This window comes from Scyliorhinus torazame, chromosome 12, assembly GCF_047496885.1.
Source record: "Scyliorhinus torazame isolate Kashiwa2021f chromosome 12, sScyTor2.1, whole genome shotgun sequence".
NCBI lineage: Eukaryota > Metazoa > Chordata > Chondrichthyes > Carcharhiniformes > Scyliorhinidae > Scyliorhinus > Scyliorhinus torazame.
The window spans coordinates 15,549,977-15,573,210 of record NC_092718.1 but is presented as its reverse complement, the minus strand read 5'-3'; the positions used below and the strand labels follow the sequence as shown (position 1 = coordinate 15,573,210).

General features: G+C 44.6%; 1 protein-coding gene across 6 annotated transcripts in view; it reads right to left on the bottom strand.

Moving 5' to 3' along the window:
- iqch (IQ motif containing H) overlaps positions 1–23,234 on the bottom strand; it is a 303,610-nt gene that overhangs the window by 71,232 nt on the left and 209,144 nt on the right. For all 6 annotated transcript variants that reach the window (XM_072470436.1, XM_072470433.1, XM_072470434.1 and 3 more), the window contains one exon: positions 19,030–19,316. In XM_072470436.1, the coding sequence (XP_072326537.1) occupies positions 19,030–19,316 (287 nt within the window). The remainder of the gene's footprint in view (positions 1–19,029; positions 19,317–23,234) is intronic.

The window sequence follows — 23,234 nt, the reverse complement described above, 5'->3', positions numbered from 1 at the left end:
AACTGAAACAAGACTGATTGCACCATTTCCTTCTCTAACTCATTCTTTCCCATGAGATCAAAACTCAGGAATTCTTTTTCTCTGCTAGCCTGCTCTTCCTTCCCCCAAGTTGTGAATCTTTAAAACTAGCTATCACTTGATATCTCCTGCTCTTTTCGGAATTGGTGGCCACCTGTACTGTGTTCCTTGAACCTTCACCGAGGCGTTTCTCTTAAAAAAATGTTTTTCCCTTCCCCCCCCCCCCCGCAATTAAGGGGCAATTTAACATGGCCAATCCACCTACCCTGCACATCTTTGGGTTGCGGGAGGTGAGATCCACGCAAACATGGGGAGAATGTGCAAACTCCACATGGACAGTGACCCGGGGCCGGGGTCGAACCCGGTTCCTCGGCGTCGTGAGGTGCTGACCACTGCGCTGCCGCTTTGCCTACCACTGAGCCATTTCTTAAACTACATTATTTATCCTCTGAAGAGAACTTAAAGAGAAGGTAGCCAAACGTGAGAAAAGTTTAGTGTTTATTCCTCAGGGACATTTTTCAAATTTTCAACCCAGGAGAAAATAAAACTACATTTGTTTTTGAAATGTTGAATTTTTGCGTGTGTGAATTATATATGCACCAGATACAATTCTGCATCCATTATCTTTATTTAAAAATAAATTTAGAGTAGCCAATTAATTTTTTCCAATTAAGGGGCAATTTAGCGTGGCCAATCCACCTACCCTGCACATCTTTGGGTTGTGGGGGGCGAAACCCACGCAAACACAGGGAGAATGTGCAAAGCACGGACAGTGACCCAGAGCCGGGATTGAACCTGGGATCTCGGCATCTTTTATCTCTTAACCATATTCCTCAGTTAAACTTTAGTTTGAGTGAAAAGCAAGATTTTTCCCACGAGTCCATAAATAAGAGCACAATATTATTTTTAATTGTTGGAACAACAATGTTTTCATTCTATGCTTTCTCGTTCTCTTGATATTCCATCTATAGCTCACGTTCTGGGCGGGGTTGTCCACTCCCGCGCCAAAGTTCCCACGCCGTCGAGGTTCACGACGGCGCGAAACGGCCCCGATCCCGACCGATTCTGGCCCCGACAATGGGCTAGGATCGGAGCCGCGTCATCTACACGCGGCAGGCCTGGTCGCCACGTAAAGGCGGCGCCGCATAGATGACGCGGACGGCACCGCATAACTGGCGTCATCCGCGCATGCGGGGTGGCCGTCCTCTCGGAGTCCGCCCCGCAAGAAGATGGCGGACGGATCTTGCGGGGACGCGGAAGGAAGGAGGTCCTCCTTCAGAGAGGACGGCACGATGATCGGTGGGCACCGATCGCGGACCATGCCACATTTGAGGTAGCCCCCGGTGCAGGATCCACCCTCCACCCCCCCGCAGGCCGCCCCCCCAGCGTTCCCGCGCTGTTCCCGACGGCAGCGACCAGGTGTGGACGGCGCCGGGGGGAACCCGCCATTTTGGCCTGGCCGCTCGGCCCATCCGGGCCTGAGAATAGCGGGGGTGCCGGAGAATCGCCATTTTGGGTGTCTCCGGCGATTCTCCGGCCTGCGGCCCGTGGAACCCGACGGGGCCGTTCCCGCCGCTTGGGAGAATCGCGGGAGGGCGTCTGACCGGCGTCCCGGGAAATGTTGGCGGCCCAGGCGATTCTCCCAACCGGCGCTGGAGTGGAGAATCTCGCCCACTATTCTTCTGCCATCGTTGTGGTCACCACCAGCACTACTTTTATGTAAATTCTTTGCCACCCTTAGTCTTCCCTGCCTCTGAGAAGTTACAGGATTTAAAAATTTTAGTTCAACCATGGCCAAGCAGGAGGAAGAGACGAGTACAAAATACTCCTGTGGAGAATATTTGCAACCCTGGGCTAAGTTAACTTCTCGGCCTTGCAAACGTATTGTCAGTCTGTCCGGTCTGGGAGAGGCGAGTAATAACTGACAGAAAATTGGGCAACCGAGGTATGCAGGGGGCAGTTATGTTATAATTAAGGGCACCTTTTTAGGGCACTTTGCAGGGGAGGTCGGTGGTTGTTGGTTAGTGTGTAATCACCAAACTGGGATTATGTGGGGTTTATGAAGAGGATATTGGCGGCCATTCCGAGCTTGGACACGCATAAGTTGGTTATGGGTAGGGATCTAATTACTGTGCTGCACCCGAGATTGGATCGGTCAAAGCGCACTCACTGACCCCTTGCTGGGAGGGGGGGAGAAGGCAAAGGTGTTGGCGGCATTCATGAAGGAGATGGGGGGGGGGGGGGGGGCAGACCCATGGCAGTTTCTGCACCCGAGGTTCAGGTGTATTCTTTTTTTTCTCCTGTGTAGAATGTATATTTGAGGATCGATTTTCATCATGGGGAGGTTGTTGCTACCAGGGGTGAGGAAAGCTGAATACTTGGCTACTGTTATTTCAGATCAGACATCGCACCTAGTGGATGCGGTCTTGCAGAAGAGGCCGGCGTGGTGGATGGATGTGGGGTTTCTGATGGATTTGGGATTCTGTGGGAGGATAGCAGGGGTCATAGACAATTATGTTGGATTTAATAAAAATGGGGAGGTCTTGCCGTCAGTGGAATGGGCGGCATTGAAAGCGGTGGTGCGGGGTGAGATTACCTCGTATAAGTCACAGGTGGATTTTGTAAGTGGATGGAAGCATGTGAGGATCCCACATTCGAGTTGTTGGTTAGCAGGAAGGGGCTGAAGACGAAGTTTGATCGTTTGTCCATGGGGATAGCAGTACGCCAGATGAGGCGGGCAAAGGGGGCGGTGTATGAGTACGGGGAGAAGGTCAGTCATTTGTTGGTGGGTCAGCTCAGACTGCAGGCGCCCTCCCGGGTGATTGTTCAGGTTCGGGATAGAGCGGGGAGGGGGGGTGCACTGGAGCAGGTGAACAGGGTATTGGAGGACCTCTATAAGAAATTGTACAGGTCCGAGCCCCCGGGGGATTAGTTGGTTATGTGGCAGTTTTAGAAGGATTGGAATGTCTCACGCTGTGGAGGAGGGCAGGGCCGGGTTGGAGGAGCCAGAAGGGATTGAGGTGCGGGTGGCGATTCAGAAAATACAGATGGGGAAGGCGCCAGGGCTGGATGGGTTCCCGGTGGAATTTTATAAGAAGTTTGTAGACACGTTGTCACTGTTTCTGGTGGAGGTGTTCAAGGATGTGTTGGCGAGTTGGAGGGGGTTGACATACACAGACCTAAAGGTGAGCGTTCGTATGAACGAGGTGAGCTCAGGTACTTCCGGCTACAGGGGGTAATGAGGCAGGGCTGTCCCATGTTCCCCCCTCTGTTTGCATTGGCGATAGAGCCCTTGGCCATTGCGCTGAGGGGCTCAGATAAGTGGAGGGGTATAGTAGGGGCGGGGTGTAGCATAGGGTGTCCTTGCATGCTGACAACCTTCTACGGTGGGGAAATAATGGGGCTGCTAAAGCGATTTGATCCTTTTTTGCATGACAAACTAACTTTGAAGAGAGGTTTTTTGGTTTTTGGAAAGGAGGCTAACTTGTGGGGTTGCAGTTTTGCATGGCGGCCACCCATTTCAGGTATGAGGTGGCTTGGAATTGGTCCTGGCTTGGTAAACACGAGCTGTGTGGGTAGGTGAGGTGCAGAGGCAGGATAGCCTCTCCATCGCTTGTGGGCCAAGTGCCATCAGTGAAAATGAATATCTTGCCGCGGTTTTTATTCCAGTGTCTCTCAGTCTTCCTGCCAAAGGCATTTTTCATGGGAGTTGTGGTGATATCGTGGTTGTGTTAAATTCAACGACTGACCATTCAAGGTTTCATTGGTATATAAGTGAATGGTAGGGTCAGGTGACCCCTCAGACTGACTGGAGAGGTTGTGCATGATCTTACTGTTATTCATCTAGAACATAGAACATTACAGTGCAGAACAGGCCCTTCGGCCCTCGATGTTGCGCCGACCTGTGAAACCACTCTAAAGCCCATCTACACTATTCCCTTATCGTTCATATGTCTATCCAATGACCTATTGAATGCGCTTAGTGTTGGCGAGTCCACTACTGTTGCAGGCAGTGCATTCCACGCCTGTACTACTCTCTGAGTAAAGAACCTACCTCTGACATCTGTCCTATATCTATCTCCCCTCAATTTAAAGCTATGTCCCCTCATGCTAGACATCACCATCTGAGGAAACAGGCTCTCACTGTCCACCCCATCAAATCCTCTGATCATCTTGTATGCCTCAATTAAGTCACCTCTTAACCTTCTTCTCTCTAACGAAAACCACCTCAAGTCCCTCAGCCTTTCCTCATAAGATCCTCCCTCCATACCAGGCACCATTCTGGTAAATCTCCTCTGCACCCATTCCAATGCTTCCACATGCTTCCTATAATGCGGCAACCAGAATTGCACGCAATACTCCAAATGCGGCCGCACCAGAGTTTTGTACAGCTGCAACATGACCTCATGGCTCCGAAACTCAATCCCTCTACCAATAAAAGCTAACACACCGTACGCCTTCTTAACAACCCTCTCAACCTGGGTGGCAACTTTCAGGGATCTATGTACATGGTCACCGAGATCTCTCTGCTCATCCACACTGCCAAGAATCTTACCATTAGCCCAGTACTCAGTCTTCCTGTTATTCCTTCCAAAATGAATCACCTCACACTTTTCAGCATTAAACTCCATTTGCCACCTCTCAGCCCAGCGCTGCAGCTTATCTATGTCCCTCTGTAACTTGTAACATCCTTTCGCACTGTCCACAACTCCACCGACTTTAGTGTCATCTGCAAATTTACTCACCCATCCTTCTATGACCTCCTCCAGGTCATTTATAAAAATGACAAACAGCAGTGGCCCCAAAACAGATCCTTGTGGTACACCACTAGTAACTGGACTCCAGTCTGAACATTTCCTATCAACCACCACCCATTGTCTTCTTCCAGCTAGCCAATTTCTGATCCAAACTGCTAAATCACCCTGAATCCCATGCCTCCGTATTTTCTGCAGTAGCCTACCGTGGGGAACCTTATCAAACGCTTTACTGAAATCCAGATACACCACATCAACTGCTTTACCCTCATCCACCTGTTTGGTCACCTTCTCAAAGAACTCAATAAGGTTTGTGAGGCACGACCTACCCTTCACAAAACCGTGTTGACTATCTCTAATCAAATTATTCCTTTCCAGATGATTATACTTTCTAGCTCTTATAAACCTTTCCAAGATTTTGCCCACAACAGAAGTAAGGCTCACTGGTCTATAGTTATCGGGGTTGTCTCTACTCCCCTTCTTGAACAAGGGGACAACATTTGCTATCCTCCAGTCTTCTGGCACTATTCTTGTAGACAATGATGACTTAAAGATCAACGCCAAAGGCTCGGCAATCTCCTCCCTAGCTTCCCAGAGAATCCTAGGATAAATCCCATCTGGCCCAGGGGACTTATCTATTTTCACCCTTTCCAGAATTGCTAACACCTCCTCCTTATGAACCTCAAGCCCTTCTAGTCTAGTAGCCTGAATCTCAGTATTCTCTTCGACAACATTGTCTTTTTCCTGTGTGAATACTGACGGAAAATATTAATTTAGCACCTCTCCAATCTCCTCGGACTCTAAGCACAACTTCCCATTACTGTCCTTGACTGGCCCTACTCTTACCTGAGTCATTCGTTTATTCCTGACATATCTATAGAAAGCTTTAGGGTTATTCTTGATCCTACCTGCCAAAGACTTCTCATGTCCCCTCCTGGCTCTTCTTAGCTCTCTCTTTAGGTCCTTCGTAGCTAACTTGTAACTCTCGAGCGCCCTAACTGAACCTTCATGTCTCATCTTTACATAAGCCTCCTTCTTCCTCTTGACAAGTGTTTTGACTGCTTTAGTAAACCACGGTTCCCTTGCTCGACCACTTCCTCCCTGCCTGACAGGTACATACTTATCAAGGACACGCAGTAGCTGTTCCTTGAACAAGCTCCACATTTCCATTGTGCCCATCCCCTGCAGTTTTCCTCTCCATCCGATGCATCCTAAGTCTTGCCTCATCGCATCATAATTGCCTTTCCCCCAGATATAGCTCTTGGCCCTGCGGTATATATCTATCCCTTTCCATCACTAAAGTAAACTTCATCGAATTGTGGTCACTATCACCAAAGTGCTCACCTACCTCCAAATCTAACACCTGTCCTTGTTCATTACCCAGTACCAAATCCAATATGGCCTCGCCTCTCGTTGGCCTATCTACATACTGTGTCAGGAAACCCTCCTGCACACATTGGACAAAAACAGATCCATCTAAAGGACTCGAACTATAGCGTTTCCAGTCAATATTTGGAAAGTTAAAGTCCCCCATAACAACTACCCTGTTGCTTTCGCTCCTATCCAGAATCATCTTTGCAATCCTTTCCTCTACATCTCTGGAACTATTCGGAGGCCTATAGAAAACCCCTAACAGGGTGACCTCTCCTTTCTTGTTTCTAACCTCAGCCCATACTACCTCAGTAGACGAGTCCTCATCAAACGTCATTTCTGCCACCGTAATACTGTCCTTGAATAACAATGCCACCCCTCCCCCTCTTTTACCACCTTCCCTGAGCTTACTGAAATATCTAAACCCCGGCAGCTGCAACAACCATTCCTGTCCCTGCTCTATCCATGTCTCCGAAATGGCCACACCATCGAAGTCCCAGGTACCAACCCAGGCCGCAAGTTCACCCACCTTATTCCGGATGCTCCTGGCATTGAAGAAGACACACTTTAAACCACCTTCCTGCCTGCCGGTACACTCCTGCAACTTTGAAATCTTACTCATGACCTCATTACTCTCAACCTCCTGTATACTGGAGCTACAATTCAAGTTCCCAAGCCCCTGCTGAACTAGTTTAAACCCTCTTGAAGAGCATTAGCAAATTTCCCCCCCAGGATATTGGTACCCCTCTGGTCCAGGTGCAGACCATCCCGTTTGTAGAGGTCCCACCGACCCCAGAATGAGCCCCAATTATCCAGAAATCTGAAACCCTCCCTCTTGCACCATCCCTGTAGCCATGTGTTCAACACCTCTCTCTCCCTATTCCTCGTCTCGCTATCACGTGGCACGGGTAACAACCCAGAGATAATAACTCTGTTTGTCCTAGATCTAAGTTTCCACCCTAGCTCCCTGAATTCCTGCTTTACATCCCTATCCCTTTTCCTACCTATGTCGGTGGTACCTATGTGGACCAAGATTTGGGGCTGCTCCCCCTTCCCCTTAAGGATCCCGAAAACATATGAGACATCACGCACCCTGGCACCTGGGAGGCAACACACCAACCGCGAGTCTCTCTCGTTCCTACAGAATCTCCTATCTATCCCCCTAACTATGGAGTCTCCAATGACTAATGCTCTACTCCTCTCCCCCCTTCCCTTCTGAGCAACAGGGCCAGACTCTGTGCCAGAGACCTGTACCCCATGGCTTACCCCTGGTAAGTCGTCCCCCCCCCCCCCGAACAGTATCCAAAGCGGTATACTTGTTACTAAGGGGAACGACCACAGGGGATCCCTGTACTGACTGCTTCCTCCCAGCCCCTCTCACCGTCACCCATCTATCTTGATTCTTCGGAGTAACTACATCCCTGAAGCTTCTATCTATGACCACCTCTGCCTCCCGAATGATCCGAAGTTCATCCAGCTCCAACTCCAGTTCCCTAACGCGGTTTCTGAGGAGCTGGAGATGGGTGCACTTCCCACAAATGAAATCAGCAGGGACACTGACGGAGTCCCTCACCTCAAATATTCTGCAGGAGTAACATTGCACTACCTTCCCTGCCATCCCCTCTGGATAAAAAAGAAAAAGAAAGAAAGAACTTACCTGTTATTTACTCCCCTTCTCAGCAAGCACTCACGCAGCAACCTCTGCGCCCCGCACGATAACACCTGAGGAAAAAGAAAAGAAAAACTACTTACCAGTCACCAGCCAGTCCCTTACCTGCAGGCTGTGACGTCACGGTTCAACTTCTTTCGACTTCTACCTGCCCTTGAGCCTTCCTCTCGGCTGGGATCCTTACAGCGTTTTTTTTTTTGGTTAGAGGAGGGGGTAGGGTGGGAAACACTGAAGAAGTGTTTTGGGTTTAAGTGGCACTTGACAACAGCTCCTCCACAAACCACAAATTTTCCCGGCAACAGCCAATCAGCAGCTGCGCTCTACTGCCCTCTGCTGGATCTATTGTTTGTATATAGTTTACCCATAGTTAATGTTAATAAATAGTTGATAGCTTGAGCTACAAGTGTTCTTGTAATACAAATCAGGCCACCTGACAAGAACATTACATGGTACCAGGGCTAGATGGTATTAAACGCTAAAAAAAAAAAAACTATCAGCCTGCCATGAGGTCCACAGAGATTTGAAGATTTTGCAGACTGCAGGAATGAACTACATGGAGTCGTTGAAGCCACCAATGAGTCTCAGATTTCATGTTAACATGGGCAGCAACTGGCGTGTGTTTAAACAACAATTTAATCTGTTTCTTACTGCAGTAAATTTAGGAGATCAATTAGATTTGCGTAAGGAAGCAATGCTGTGTTTAATACATTTAAATTTGCAAATGATGAAGATAGTAAAAATTTTAACAAAGTAATTCGAAGATTTAATGCACATTGCACCCCAGAAATAATGAAATTAATGAATGCTATGTGTTTAGATCACGTTTACAGATGACAGAAGAGTCCATAGATCATTTTATCACTGATTTAAAGTTAAAAGCTAAAACCTGTAGTTTCTCTGCGGTGGGACCACATTGTGTTTGATGTGAATGACAATAAGCTGAGGGAATCGTAGCTGTCTTTGAAACAAACAGTTAAGATTTGTCAGGCTCACGAGCTAGCAGCACAGCATTCTAAAATGTTTCTCAGTAATGGCGCCATCTTCTTGGAGGAAAGCACTCCGGTTGCTGCCCTTTTTCTAAAAAGGCGGGAAACTTCCAAAAAAAGGCGGGAACGTTTCTGCAGCTCCTCTCAACCAACAAATAGGTTAAAGATCTGGAAGAAGTATTTCTGTGTAAAAGATGTGGTCAAAGGCACAAATTAAGACAGTGTCCAGCGGTTGGCAAGTTTTGTTCCAGATGCAAAGGAAAAAAATCACTTTGCGCAGAATTGTTACTCGAAGCTAAACCCCAGATCAGTGGAAGAAACAGTCTCCAGTGATGAAACATCATTGTTTGCTGGAGTAATAGTAAAGAAGAATTTTTTGGAGACATCAAAAAATTCTCCAGCACTTAAATGCAAACTGATAATCCATTTAAAATAAATGCGGTTGATGAGGACAAATGGCTACTACCACTTGATGTATACGGTACAGTGGTCCGAATGAAGTTAGACACTGGTGCCAAAGTCAATTTAATCAGCATGACTGATTTAAAAAATCTAAAAATTCAGCCAATTATTAGAAATCACAAAATATCTCTGAGATTATATTGGTTCAAGCATTAAATGTTATGGTGCTTGTGACCTCAGTATGGTGGTGAAGAACAGAATTTATTCCGTCCCATTCTATATTGTATCCGAGGGCTTGGATTCATTATTAGGTGATCAGTCCTGCGATGAATTAGGTCCAGTGCAGTTGGTATATAGCATCCACACAGGATTGGATCAACACTCCAACGATTCTGAGAATATTATCAGCAAATACAGTGATGTGTTCACAGGTTTTGGTACACTACCATTGACCTATAAGATACAACTCAAAAGAGGATGCAAAAGCTGTGTTACAGGCACCAAGAAGAATACCTGCTCCTCTTCGGGATCGCATCAAAAAGGAGCGAGACAGAATGATAAAACTAAAAGTAATCAGAAAGATAGAAGAACCTACCGATTGGGTAAATTCCATGGTTTGTGTAAAGAAAAAGAATGGCGATATTCACATATGCATGGATCCTAAAGATCTTAATGAGAATATCAAAAGAGAACATTATCAAATACCAAAGCATGAGGAAATCACATCTGAGATGGCTGGTGCACAATTCTTTACGAAATTTGACGCATCTCAGGGTTTCTGGCAACTAAAGCTAGAGGAACAAAGTACAAAATACTGTACCTTTAATACGCTATTTGGATGGTACTGCTTTCTGAGAATGCCTTTTGGCATAATTTCGGCATCAGAATCTTTATCACTGTGCCATGGAGCACATACTCAAAGGTGTATGTGTGTCTGTGGATAATATTATAGTTTGGGGCTCAACCATAGAAGAGCACAATACGAGGTTGCTTAAAGTTCTAATGAGCGTCCGGAGAAATGGGCTGGAGCTCAACAAGCAAACGTGCCAATTTGGAGTAACTGAGGTCTCATTCCTAGGTGGCAAACTCTCATCGCATGGCATTGAACCTGACAAGGACAAAATCCAAGCAATTCTCAACATGCCAAAACTACACGACAAGAAAGCCATTTCAAGAGTGATGGGTGTGATCAATTTTCTAGGGAAATTCATTCCAAACCGGTCAGCAAAACCAACACATCTACGTGATCTCCTGCACGGATTTCACTTGGACTGAGCAACATGAGCAAGAGTGGAAGAAGCTCCAGACTTCACTAACCACCACGCCAGTTCTCAAATTTTTGACCCGCCTAAGCAGATTAAAGTGCCAACAGACGTGTCCAAACTTGGTCTGGGAGCAGTTCTTCTGCAACTCGAGCATGACGATTGGAAACCAGTCACGTATGCATCGCGATCCATGATGACAAAAGAGCAGAGGTACGCTCAAATCGAAGAATGCCTGAGCTTAGTTGTAGGCTTGGAGAAATTCCACGACTGCTTCTATGGGCTTCCAACTTCCACAGTTGAGATAGATCATCATTCTTCAGATCATCATCCTTTGGTTAACTTCATCAAAACAAATCTCAACCAGATGTCTCATTCAGAGGTTTATGAAGTTACAACACTATGACGGTGGTGGTGGCAAAGCAGAAGATATGGAGGCAATTACAGCAGTATTGTAAATTTGGGGTGGTGTCGAAATTGATGTAGGTCCGAGAGAATCTAGTAGGAGTATCCAGAACCCGAGGGCACAGCCTCAGGCTGAAGGGGCGATCCTTTAAAACAGAGATGAGGAGGGTTATGTATGAGGTGGAGGCAGGCAAATGTGGATGAGGAACATATCAGCCATGATTAAATGGCGGACCAGACTCGATGGGCCGAATGGCCTAATTCTGCTCCTATGTCTTATGGTTATATAATCTGTTATGGGCGAGGTGTTTTCAGAACCCCAAAATGTATCATGGAGTTCAACCAACCTCTCCCTTTAATGGATTTGTTGCTTTTCCGAGCACACGGCTTTTCCCCTAGGTGTGCGATTACAATTATGCACACGTGGGTTTTGAAACACAAAACACTGTTTATTCCATGAACTCAACTTAACATCTTAAATAAACATTGGATCTCTTAACACCCCTTACTTCAAAGATAACTCAGAAAATATTGCAACAGTAAATGATCCTTAAAATGTTCCTTCAAACTTCCAAGAGACTTAACACCTTTAAACAGTATCACATCAGGTTAAAGGATATATATATTTTCTGTAGAACGGCAGAGATATATTAGCTTGGATGACTTCAGCTCCAGCACCTTGCTTTCTTCCTGCAAACACTCTGGAAACACACAGTCACACACAACCTGCTGTCTCAAACTGGCTTTCTACTTTTAAACTGCTCTCAGCAAAACCAGCCAGGCACTTTTCAAACTTGCAAAAACCAACTGCAAAACAAAACTGTAAAATGGCTGACCTGACCTCAGCCCCACCCACTCTCTGACATCACTGTTTTTTTAAAGGTACATTGCTTAAACATCCATGTCTTCAGGGTACCCTCACATGACAAATCACTTGTTTGAACCGGCTAAATTGGATGCGAGGTTTTGGAGCTGTGAGAAGTAGAGGTTGTTTACAGGAAAGGATCAATCCTGGGATGACGATTCGCAAGTTTGGAGGAGTTTGGGATCCCGCGGACTGAGGCTTTTAGATAAATGTAGGTGTGGGATTTTGTCAGGAAGACTTTCCTGACGTTTCCGGTGATGCCGCCCCTTCTTTGCTGGCGGGGGTGCGGTCGGTGATGGGGTTGGAAGGGGAAGTCACCACGGCTATTTTGGGGATTATGGAGAAGGATGCGGTGTCTTTGGAGGGGTTGAAGGCCAAATGGGAGAAGGAATTGGAGGGGGGGAGCTGCTGGAGGAGGGGTTGTGGTATGAGGTGTTGCGGAGCGTGAATGCATCGACCTCTTGTGCGAGGCTGGGGCTGATACAATTGAAGGTGGTCCCCAGGGGGCTCCTGACAAGGCTGAGGATGATTCGGTAGTTTGAGGGGGTGGAGGACATTTGCGAGCGGTATGGGAGGGGGTTGGCCAACCATGTACATGTGTTCTGGTTGTGCCGAAAGTTGATGAGGTTCTGGGGCTCCTTCTTCAGCACCATGTTGGCAATCTTGCAAATGGTCTTTGAGCCCAGTCCCCTGGGAGCCATATTTGCTGTGTTGGAACTGCCGATGCTGCAGACAGGGGTGGGGCGCAGATGTTTTAGCATTCACCTCACTAGTGGCTAGGAGGCCTGTCCTGTTGTGGTGGAGGTCAGCTTCTCCACCATGACGCAGTGTGGTTGGGGTTCCAGATGGAGTTTGTGTTTGGAGAAAGTTAAGATCACCGTCAGAGGGAATGTGGAAGCGTTTCATGCCCGCTTATTTCTTACTTTAAAGAACTGGCTGGTCAACTGCTGGTTTATGGGTATTGGTTGGTGGGAGGGGTTGTTGTTTTTTGCATTTTTTTTTTTAAACCTTAAGTTTATGTTTAAAACGCTGAAAATTTAATTAAAATATTTTCCACAAAAAGAAATTCACAGAAAATAGCAACCAGAGCAAATCCTCCAGCTTTCCTTCTAATTTTGGACATTCAGCATCACAGATACAACACCTTGCATTTATACAGGGTATTAATGTAATAACATCCCAAGGTGCTTGCAGGAATGTTATGAAGCAAACTTTGACACTGAGCCACATAGGGCGATATTAAAACAGATGACTAAAAGCTTGGTCAGTGAGGTAGCTTTTGTAGAGCATCTTAATGGCGTGTAGAGAGGAGTACAGATTCACAGGGGAATTCCAGAGTGGCATGGCTGCCATTGGTATAATAATAATCTTTATTGTCAGAAGTAGGCTTACATTAACACTGCAATGAAGTTACTGTGAAAAGCCCCTAGTCGCGACACTCCAGCGCATGTTCGGGTACACAGAGGGAGAATTCAGAATGTCCAATTCATCTAACAGCACGTCTTTCGGGACTTGTGGGAGGAAACCGGAGGAAACCCACGCAGACATGGGGAGAACGTGCAGACTCCACAGAGTGACCCAAGCCGGGAATCGAACCTGGGACCCTGGCGCTGTGAAGCAACAGTGCTAACCACTGTGCTACCGTGCCACCCGTGGAGTGACTGATATCACGGATGTTCTACAGAGTTGGAGGAGCGCAGATTAGGTAAATCAGGACTTTGTGATTAGGTGATGCCATGTTTGGGTTTTGGAACTGTGAAAAGTATAGGAGGAAAGGAAGACTTGAGAGAGGAGAGGAACTCTGCAATTCTGAGATCCTTGGGAGGAACCAGGTACAAGTGAAGTTCCAACTTCAACACAGTGAGCCTGTGGGAGGAGGAGGGCACACTGAGGAGTTGGGGCGGTGGGAGTGGGACAACAGAGGAGTATACAGCGAGCGGTATCAATAAAACACAAACAAAATAGGCTACAACAGAGATGGGGGCGGGGTGGGTGCTAGATGTGCAGTTATGCTTGCTTTACATTATTAGTTATTTCTGCTTGGCCTGAAGGCAAAAAAAACAACCTGAGTGTTAGTAGAACATTTATGAAAAATGGGGAAAGGGATTTTTTTTTAAAGATTTGTGTAGAAGTGTGAAAATGTCTAATTTTCCAGACCAATGCCACAGACTGTTCAATGAAAGGGCCCATGGAGACTGCCACCTACTGGCAAATCTACAGAGCATTCAAAAAGGGAAGATTCACCACTGCAGTAACCAGATTCCACAACTACTTTGCATGGAGGCGTTTAGGTTATATCACTGCAGAACCATTCAAACATTAGTTTAGAAAAGAATATGTTAAATGATTTATGCCTTCAATTAGCATATTCTAGTTACAGCACAATTATATTTAATTACATTATTAAGCTGTATGAATTCTCTGTACTTATGTACTCCAGCACTGTGTGGGGAATGTTGTATGTAGAGACCCAACAGCGTGTTATATACATAACAACTTGTTAATGAGCTCAGACAGTCACTGACGCAATAGCGAAGATCAAATACTTCATGAAGGTTCAGGAGACAGAAAGGCAGAGGAAGAATCTTGCTGGGGTTTACTTTTCCTCATGTTGCAGTGCAGCATCAGTTGTCCCCACATCCCAATAAAGAAGTGTGATAACCTCACCCCAAACAGTAGTCGAGATGGGACTCAAAAAAGAGAGCAGCTCGTTAAACATCAAAATGGCAGTCACAGAAAAGAATTAGAAGTATCAGCAGTTAAATATGAATGTACACACCTAACAACAAATAATGTCATCACAGCACTTACTAATGGCAGCACGCCCCTGCCAGTGGGTTTCCCGGCAGCGTGGGGCAGTTTTAATGGGAAATGACAAGCGGCGGGAAGATAGAATCCCACTGCCGGCACCCGGCACGCCGCCGAGAAACACGGGGCTGGGGGAACAGAGAATCCCATCCCACACCAGCAATGGATTTAAATAAGAAGATGCATAATAATAACACTCTAACAAGAAGAAAATTTTAAAGACCCTTAAAATAATTCAATAACCCAGCGGGTGTCCAACAGAAGTGAAGATCTAGGGTTGAGCAAAACGCAGGTTATTTAAAATTCCAATCAGCACCCATTGCAGCGAAATACAATTCTAGCTGAAGGGCTAACTTTGGTTATGAGCACAGGGACCCAAGCCGATTAAAGCATTTGGCTATCATAAGGTTTTTTTTTTGCTTCCCTTGTCTGGTGCAAAACCTAGCTATGGATGCAGGATCCATATGTCAGCAGGTATCACAGTTCGAGGAGGCAGGTTGCTTAGTGTAGTACATGCAAACATCTAAATTAGGAGCAGGAGTGGGCCACTTGGCTCTTTGAGCCTGTTCCAATAAGATCATGGCTGATCGGACTGTAGCCTCAACCCCACATTCCTGCCTACCTCGATAATCTTTCACCCCCTTATTAATCTAGACTTTATCTAGCTCTGCCTGAAATAATATTCAAAGATTCTGCTTCCATCATATTTTGAGGAAGAGAGTTCCAAAGACCCATGACCCTCAGAGAAAAAAGAATGATCTTCTCTGTTTTAAATGAGCGGCCCCTTTTTATAAAAAAAAAGAAGGTACCCGTAGTTCTAGATTCTCCCACAAGAATCCTCTCCACTTTCACCCTGGCAAGACCTCGCAGGATCTTAAAGGTTTCAATCAAGTCACCTCTTACTCTTCCAAAGATGTGCAGGTTAGGTCAATTGGCCATGCTAAAATTTCCCATAGTGTCCAAACGTGTTAGGTGGGGTTACAGGGATAGGGTGGAGGTGTACGGATAGGGTGGAGGTATGGGCATAGGTAGGGTGCACTTTCTAAGGACCGGTGCAGACTCAATGGGCCAAATGGCCTCCTTCTACACTGTAAATTCTATGATTCTTCTAAACTCCAGTGGATGCAAGCCTTTCTCATAAAGCAACCCGCCTATTCTTGGTATTAAACTAGAGAACCTTGTTTGAACAGCTTCTGACATATTTTCATCTCTCCTTAAATTAGGAAACCAATATTGTACACAGTGCTCCAGATGTGATCTCACCAAAACCCAGTATAACTGAAGCACAACTTCTCTATTTTTATATTCAATTCCCCCGGCCATAAATGATAACATTCTATTAGCTTTCCTAATTGCTTCTTGTACCTGCAAACTAGCCTTTTGTGATTCATGCACTAGGGCCACCCTCTGAATCACAAGAGCTGTGCAATCCCTCACCATTTGAATAATAAGTTTATTTTTTATCCTTCCTGCCAAAATGGACAATTTCCCATTTGTCCACATTATACTCCATATACTCTTAACCCACTCACTTAACCTATCCATGTCCTTTTGTAGCTTCCTTGTGTCCTCCACAAAATTTACTTTGCTACCTATTTTTGTGCTTTCATCAAGTTTCGTAACCATACCTTCAGTCCTTCATCCAATTCATTTATATCAATTGTAAAAGGTTGAGCCTCCAGCATTGATCCATGTGGCAAGCCATTCATTGTATTCTACCAACAGGAAAAAGATCCATTTATGCCAACTGTTAGCTGGCCAATCTTCTATCCACGCCAATATGTTACCCCTTAGACCATGAGCTTTTAGTTTCCACAATAACCTTTGGTGTGGAACCTTATCAAATGCCTTCTGGAAATCTAAATACAGTACATGCAGTTCCCCTTTATCCGCAGCTCTTGTGGCTCCTTCAGAGAACTTCAATTAATTGGTTAAACATGATTTCCCTTTCACAAAACCATGTTGACTCTGCCCTATTGCCTTGAATTTTTCTACGTGCCCTGCGACAATATCTTTAAATATAGCTTCTAACATTTTGCCCATGACAGGCCAACTGGCATAGGGAAAATGTTAGAAGCTATCGTTGAAGATGTTGTGGGTTCAAATGTTTAAAATGCATATGAGATTTGAAGTATGTTTATTAGACTCCTTTAGTATTGACCATTACATATATTTAATAATGTGGGAGTTTAAATCATGCTTTCTTTTAATCATGATTTCCTATTTTATCAAGAAATGTAGACGAAGGACCAAGGCTCACAATGCAGAACACCATCAAGAATGAAATGAATTGGGAGGAAGATAAGATAAGTCAAATAATGAAAATGAAAAATGAAAATCGCTTATTGTCACAAGTAGGCTTCAATGAAGTTACTGTGAAAAGCCCCTAGTCGCCACATTCCGCGCCTGTTCGGGGAGGCTGGTACGGGAATTGAACCGTGCTGCTGGCCTGCTTTGAAAGCCAGCGATTTAGCCCAGTGTGCTAAACAAAGTAACAAAGTAAATAGTAGTGATTTGGTGACAAACTTGACGTTACAAAAGCTAGAGGTTGAGGAAGGAAGATTGCGGAGATTACAAAATATTTACAGCACAGAAACAGGGCATTAAACCCAACAAGTCCATGCTGTGTTTATTATCCACAAAAGCCCCCTCCAATTCTTCTTTATCACCAAAGTACCCTATTACTTTCTCCTTTATAAACGTATCTAGCTTCCCCTTGAATCTATCCCTATTCGCCTCGACTACTCCCTGTGGTAGTGAGTTCCACAGTCTAACCATCCTCTGGATAAATAAGTTTCTCTTGAATTCATAGATTTTTAAGTGACTAGTTTTAAGATCCTATTATTTGCTTACACTCAACTTTAAAGGCATGCTCCTTCCAAAGTTTGCCTCTCAGCATATTTCAAACAGACTTATAACTGCAGCTAGTGACGCAGTAAACAAAACCATTTTGTAACTGGCTGGTGTCGAACCGCACAAAGCAAAAGGCTGGAGATTGAATTATGTCCCGCTCGCTTGGGATAATTTTCAACACTGCTGCCCGGATGATAATGGTGGAGTGGATCACCCACCCTTCATACAGTCCAGCCAATTATCATTCTATTGATTGGAAGCAAGAGTTTGGGTGATTCACCTTGTTACATTACTGCCTAGAAGATTGAAGTAAACCCCCCCTCCCCCCCACTACAATCATTAATTACTTTCCCTGTATCATAGCAATAACTTGCGTTTAATTAGCACCTTTACTGCAGTAAAACATCCTGAGGCACTTCACACGATTGTTATCAAGCAAGAGTTTGACATCGAGCCACATGAGAAGTTTGGAGAGGGTTTAAGGAGCATCTTAAAGCAAGTGAGAAATGTAGAGAGGCAGAGAAGTTTATTGAGGGAATTTCGGAGCCTGGACCCCATAGTGTTGAAGGCACGTCCACCAACCAGTGATGAAAATAGGGAGTGCAGAAGAGACCAAAATTGGAGAAGCCTGTATTACCCCATTGGCTGCCTGAGCCAACAGTAACTAATTCAGCACTACAATTGAATATGAAACCTTCTGATATTTGTGTGGTTAACAGTTCATGGGGCTTGGCACACAACTTCAGAGAGCTTTGGTTCAGTCAAATTCACACCTACATACTTCTTGCCTTCCTGGGTGTTCTACTGGTATGCAGGCGTTAACCCATTTAAAGTTGATTAAGCTCCCCCCTCATTTCTCAACAAGTGAAATCATGATCATCAATTACCCTGGAGTGCAGTCATAATCATTGTCTCCCGAGAGCAGCTAAAACAGAAAACAGCACAAAGGTCATCCCCACAGAGTTAAAACTTTGTAAACACAAACGATAACATAGCAGAGGGTAGTTTGAAGTCTTTAATAGTAAGAATTCAGGTACTTGCTGTAAATGAGCTTCCTTCTTATGGTTTATGGTATCAAATCAATCCTTCAACGTTCCTCTCCGTGCCCTAAAATAAATGTCACATCTCGACACTCTATTTGAGCGTGAACCAGCACCAAATTTGGGAATAATTTTGTAACCAATCTCACTTATCTATTATTTTCCATTTAATTTGGATTAGTTGTATATTGGTGGGGGGGGAATAAGCTTTTTTTCTATTCAGTTAAATTATTCTTCTGGATCAAGAGTCACTAGAATAATTATAGACCAGCTACAATGAATCTTTATATGAGCATTGAGCTAACCAATTGCAGTCAAATATAAACGTGGAGGGGCACTAATAAAATGCAATTTAATTAATTAAAATAATACTTATGATATTAATGCACATCCCACATGGCAAAAGCCAGCCCCTTTGAGTTTGCAATTAGTTCACTGACCTGAGAAGATGGATTAGCTCATTTGGTGAATTTTATAGCTGATATGTTCGCAATGCCTCACATTATTTTTTGTAATCTCTTTTTTTATCGTCACCCGGAGACCTGGATCATTATTAGTCAGTCTGATATATGAACCTCAATTTGTGTCCACCTCACCTGCTGCTCCATTGTATGTGGATGTATGAAGGTCACCAGGTCAATTGAGAAGAAACCCATCACTCCTCTGGATTTACAGGCCTCAGCAATCTTTACACACACCGAGTGCAAGTTGCCCGGATCCACGGAGCTCTGCGGCACAGTGCTGCCCCAACATTCCAGTAGGCTTTTGGAATGCAGCTGGTCCCCACATGAAATCATGGACACTTCCCCTGTCGGTTCTATGAGCATGTCGACGGTGAGGTTGGTAACGCTGTCTGAAGGAGGATATGCCTCCACCACACCACCTAGGAGAAGAGGTGGAAACTGGTCAGCACATGACGGAGCAGGGATTACTCAAAAACCTAATATTTCAGATTATCTACTCATCAGATATTAAGGCTAACAATTATTGCACTATTAAATACATTAGTATGCAGTAACATATCTATTCCTTCACAAATAACTTTTTAAAAAATAAACTCATTTTTCAAATTAAGGGGCAATTTAGCGTGGCCAATCTACCTAGCCTGGGTTGTGGGGGCGAAACCCAGGCAAACACGGGGAGAATGTGCAAACTCCACACAGACAGTGACCCAGAGCCGGGATCGAACCTGGGACCTCGGCGCCGTGAGGCAGCAGTGCTAACCACTGTGCCACCGTGCTGCCCTGGCACAAATACAATTTTAAAAGATTCCACTGAATATCCCATAAAAAATGTTTTATTTCTCATCAGAGTGTTTAGAACATAGAACTGTACAGCACAGTACAGGCCCTTCGGCCCACGATGTTGTGCCAAACTAGTCTGAAACTAAGATCAAATCAACCTACTCCCAATCATTCTGGTGCACTCCATATGCCTATCCAATAACCGCTTGAAAGTTCCTAAAGTGTCCGACTCCACTACCATAGCTGGGAGTGCGTTCCACGCCCCAACCACTCTCTGAGGAAAGAACCTACCTCTGACATCCCTCCTATATCTTCCACCATGAACCTTATAGTTATGACCCCTTGTAACAGCTACATCCACCCGAGGAAGTCGCTGAACGTGTGACCATAAAACATTTAAGGCAGTGCCCTTTTATGAAGTTGCCTTCTGGAGATATTGGCGTGAGTTATACATCCATTTTTGTAATAGTTCAAATGGTATATTAGTGCCATTCTGCTTGAAAAGTTGAAGGAGGCTTCAGAGTGTTAAGAGACCCAAGCCAGATTAGGTCATAAATTTGGTTTAGATGAAGCCTATTATAGCTCATCATACCAGAATACCAATCCCATCAACGACCTATGCCTGCAACTGGCTCTTTCTTAAATTCAGTGTCCTGGGATCAACCATGTTACTGTAAAATCAAATACAGCACTAGTGATTATCAGACAAATCAAAAATTAGGAGACATTTTACACATTGCTTGTTTTTTTTTCAAACCAACCCTATTTTTGCCCCCTTTTTCTACTATAAGCACCAATTACTACTGGGTTATGGTTTTATGGGTGCTGGGACTTCCCCAGTCCATCACTTAGAAGGACATAATTTAAATGCACACTTTAGCAGGACTGCTAATCAACCATGGGAGTTTCTGTTGCAAAGCCTGGTCCTGTTCCATGTTACACATGCACATTTTCCAGCGTGGGTCACCATAGTGATCAAGATTGGCATCTCTGACTGATTTCATTTCACCCTATCTTGGCATTGATCCCAATTGACCCATGCTGGTATATAAGTTAAAAGGGCACAGACCAAGGATCAAACCGGTGACCTCAGGGTCAGAATGGCTCAGTATCGTACGGAACACCCAATTGCCTTGTGTCATTCCTGAACCAAGTGATAAAACACATTCTATGAAAATCACAGGAGGAAGATTTTACTTGATTACTAACCGAATCTGAATGATATTGTGTACTTAACTTTATATAACACTAGAGGAAACATTTAAATATTACGGTTATTAAAATAACGTATTTTCTTAAATTTTAAGCTGTAATATTGCCATTTTAATAGTTGTTAACAGGCTCCCAGGAGCATTATTCTGAATAGAAATTGCACGGCAATGGAATTGAGTTGCTAACTGAGATCAAATTCTGATGAAATTCAATATCCATCATGGAAAGGATGCAGCAAATCTGCACTGGAGAATAGATTACCAGTTTTTAATGTGGTTTTCATCTCTGCGTGTTATCATTTACAAACAAAATGAAAAGCAGCCAAGCAAACACATCCACAATTCACGTTCCGGTATACTTGCTCCAAGCTGAATTAGAGTTTCTAAACATGAAAAATATTGGAGCTGCGACAACACAATGTAACGTACAGAAAGCATTTTCTCTAATGATGAGCAAACACTACAGATTTGAATTTTTATGTTCTCTCTCTGGCTCTCTCCCTCCAATTTTTCAAAAGTGGACATGGCACTGTCTTTTTTTGTTGTTGCTAAAAATGGTGCCGTGAAGTTTCTTTCTGTCATTTAAACTGGGAATAATGGATACCTGGCAGTGAGATAAAGGCTGTAATTGAATCAAGGGACTCCAGATGGCCCGTGTACAGGATAGTGGATACCTGGGAGTGATTACGAGGCTATAATGTAATTGAGGGGTTTAAATGGTTTATTTATGTTGCCTTTCCTTTGGCACTGTGCCACAGCAGCACCTGTGTGTTACTCCCGCCGCTAATAGTACCCCATAGTGTAAGTAGTGCAAATTCCACAGCTCTGAGACCAAATTCAGAGGCTAGTCCATCCCTGGCCTCAGTCCTCGAGACTAGTGGTAAGGAAAAAGGGAGAACTCATAGTTCTGTGCGTCTATGCCCACAAACATTTTACAGCTCACCTGGACATATAAACACTTTGTGTGCTTTTAATACTTTTATTGCTACTTGTCCTGAGATTAGAAGAAACTTTACTGCTGCAATGGTGGACATGCAGTGGCACAGTAAAAGCAGCTCAGGCTTAGTTCCCTTCAAAAAGAAACTGATCAAATATAAATCAATGTCTGGAAATAGGTTTACAGGTTATCAGATAGTGGCAGACTAAGTTGATCAAATATTCCTTGGGTCTTGAGCCTTCCTATGATGGTGGGGGGCTGGCAGAATGTAATGTGGGGAGCACAAATGTACAGATTGTACATGAGCAGTGCAAAGGAGGGGGCCAAATGCAAATGTTTGGTTCTGTGTTTTACTATATTTGTAGCTCTGTGGCTCTGTAATTATCTGGGGTTATCTCAGGATTTGAGGTTGGCTTCTTACTCCAGAAGAGACATCGATGGAGGCATTGGTGTTTTGTTCAAAAACATTTACTGATCTGATGACTTTTAACAAAGGTTAAATAATACCAAGACAGCTGAAGCTACGCTCGGAGATGATTCATATTAATCTCTTTTAGTGAGTGACATCACTGTAGCAGAGCTCCTTACACACATGCTCATTAGTTAACATGAGAGTTAACTCCTTAATTTCCCCCGAGTTTTTATCCCCTATACACGCATTCTCCTACACCTCCCCCAAAGTCTCTTCTTGTAAAGGGAAAGTCTCTTTGGTGGTTTCAACAGTTTTCTTAAATGAGTGCAGAGCTCTTTCTGTGGTGGATGGAAATCCTGTGGCTCTGAGGTTAGTTTCTGGGGGGTATTACTCCTGGTTTCCCTCATCTGTAGTTCTGTGGGTGTGCCATTCTCTTCAGGTTCAGGGTCCTCTGTCCATGCTGTTAATGGTTTTCTTCTTGGTGCAATGATGGCCTTCCATCGTGACACTTGGTAGCAAGGTGGAGGCAAGAAAGGAAGTTGGGTCTCTATCGTGTGGCCCATCAGAAGCTCAAATGGGGAAAGCCCATTATGGAATTGTTTAATTGTTTTTATGAATGGAAGGTTGTGACCAATGGTGTTTCACAGGGACCGATGCTGGGGCCTCTGTTGTTTGTAGTGTACATAAACCATTTGGAGGAAAATGTAGCCGGTCTGATTAGTAAGTTCGCGGATGACACCAAGGTTGGTGGAGTGGCAGATAGTGTTGAGGTTTGTCAGAATGTACAGCAGGACATAGATAGGTTGGAGACTTGGGCAGAGAAATGGCAAATGGAGTTTAACCCGGACAAATATGAACATAAGAACTAGGAACAGGAGTAGGCCATCTGGTCCTTCGAGCCTGCTCCGCCATTCAATGAGATCATGGTTAATCTTTTGTGGACTCAGCTCTACTTTCCTGCCCAAACACCATAACCCTTTATTTCTTTATTCTTCAG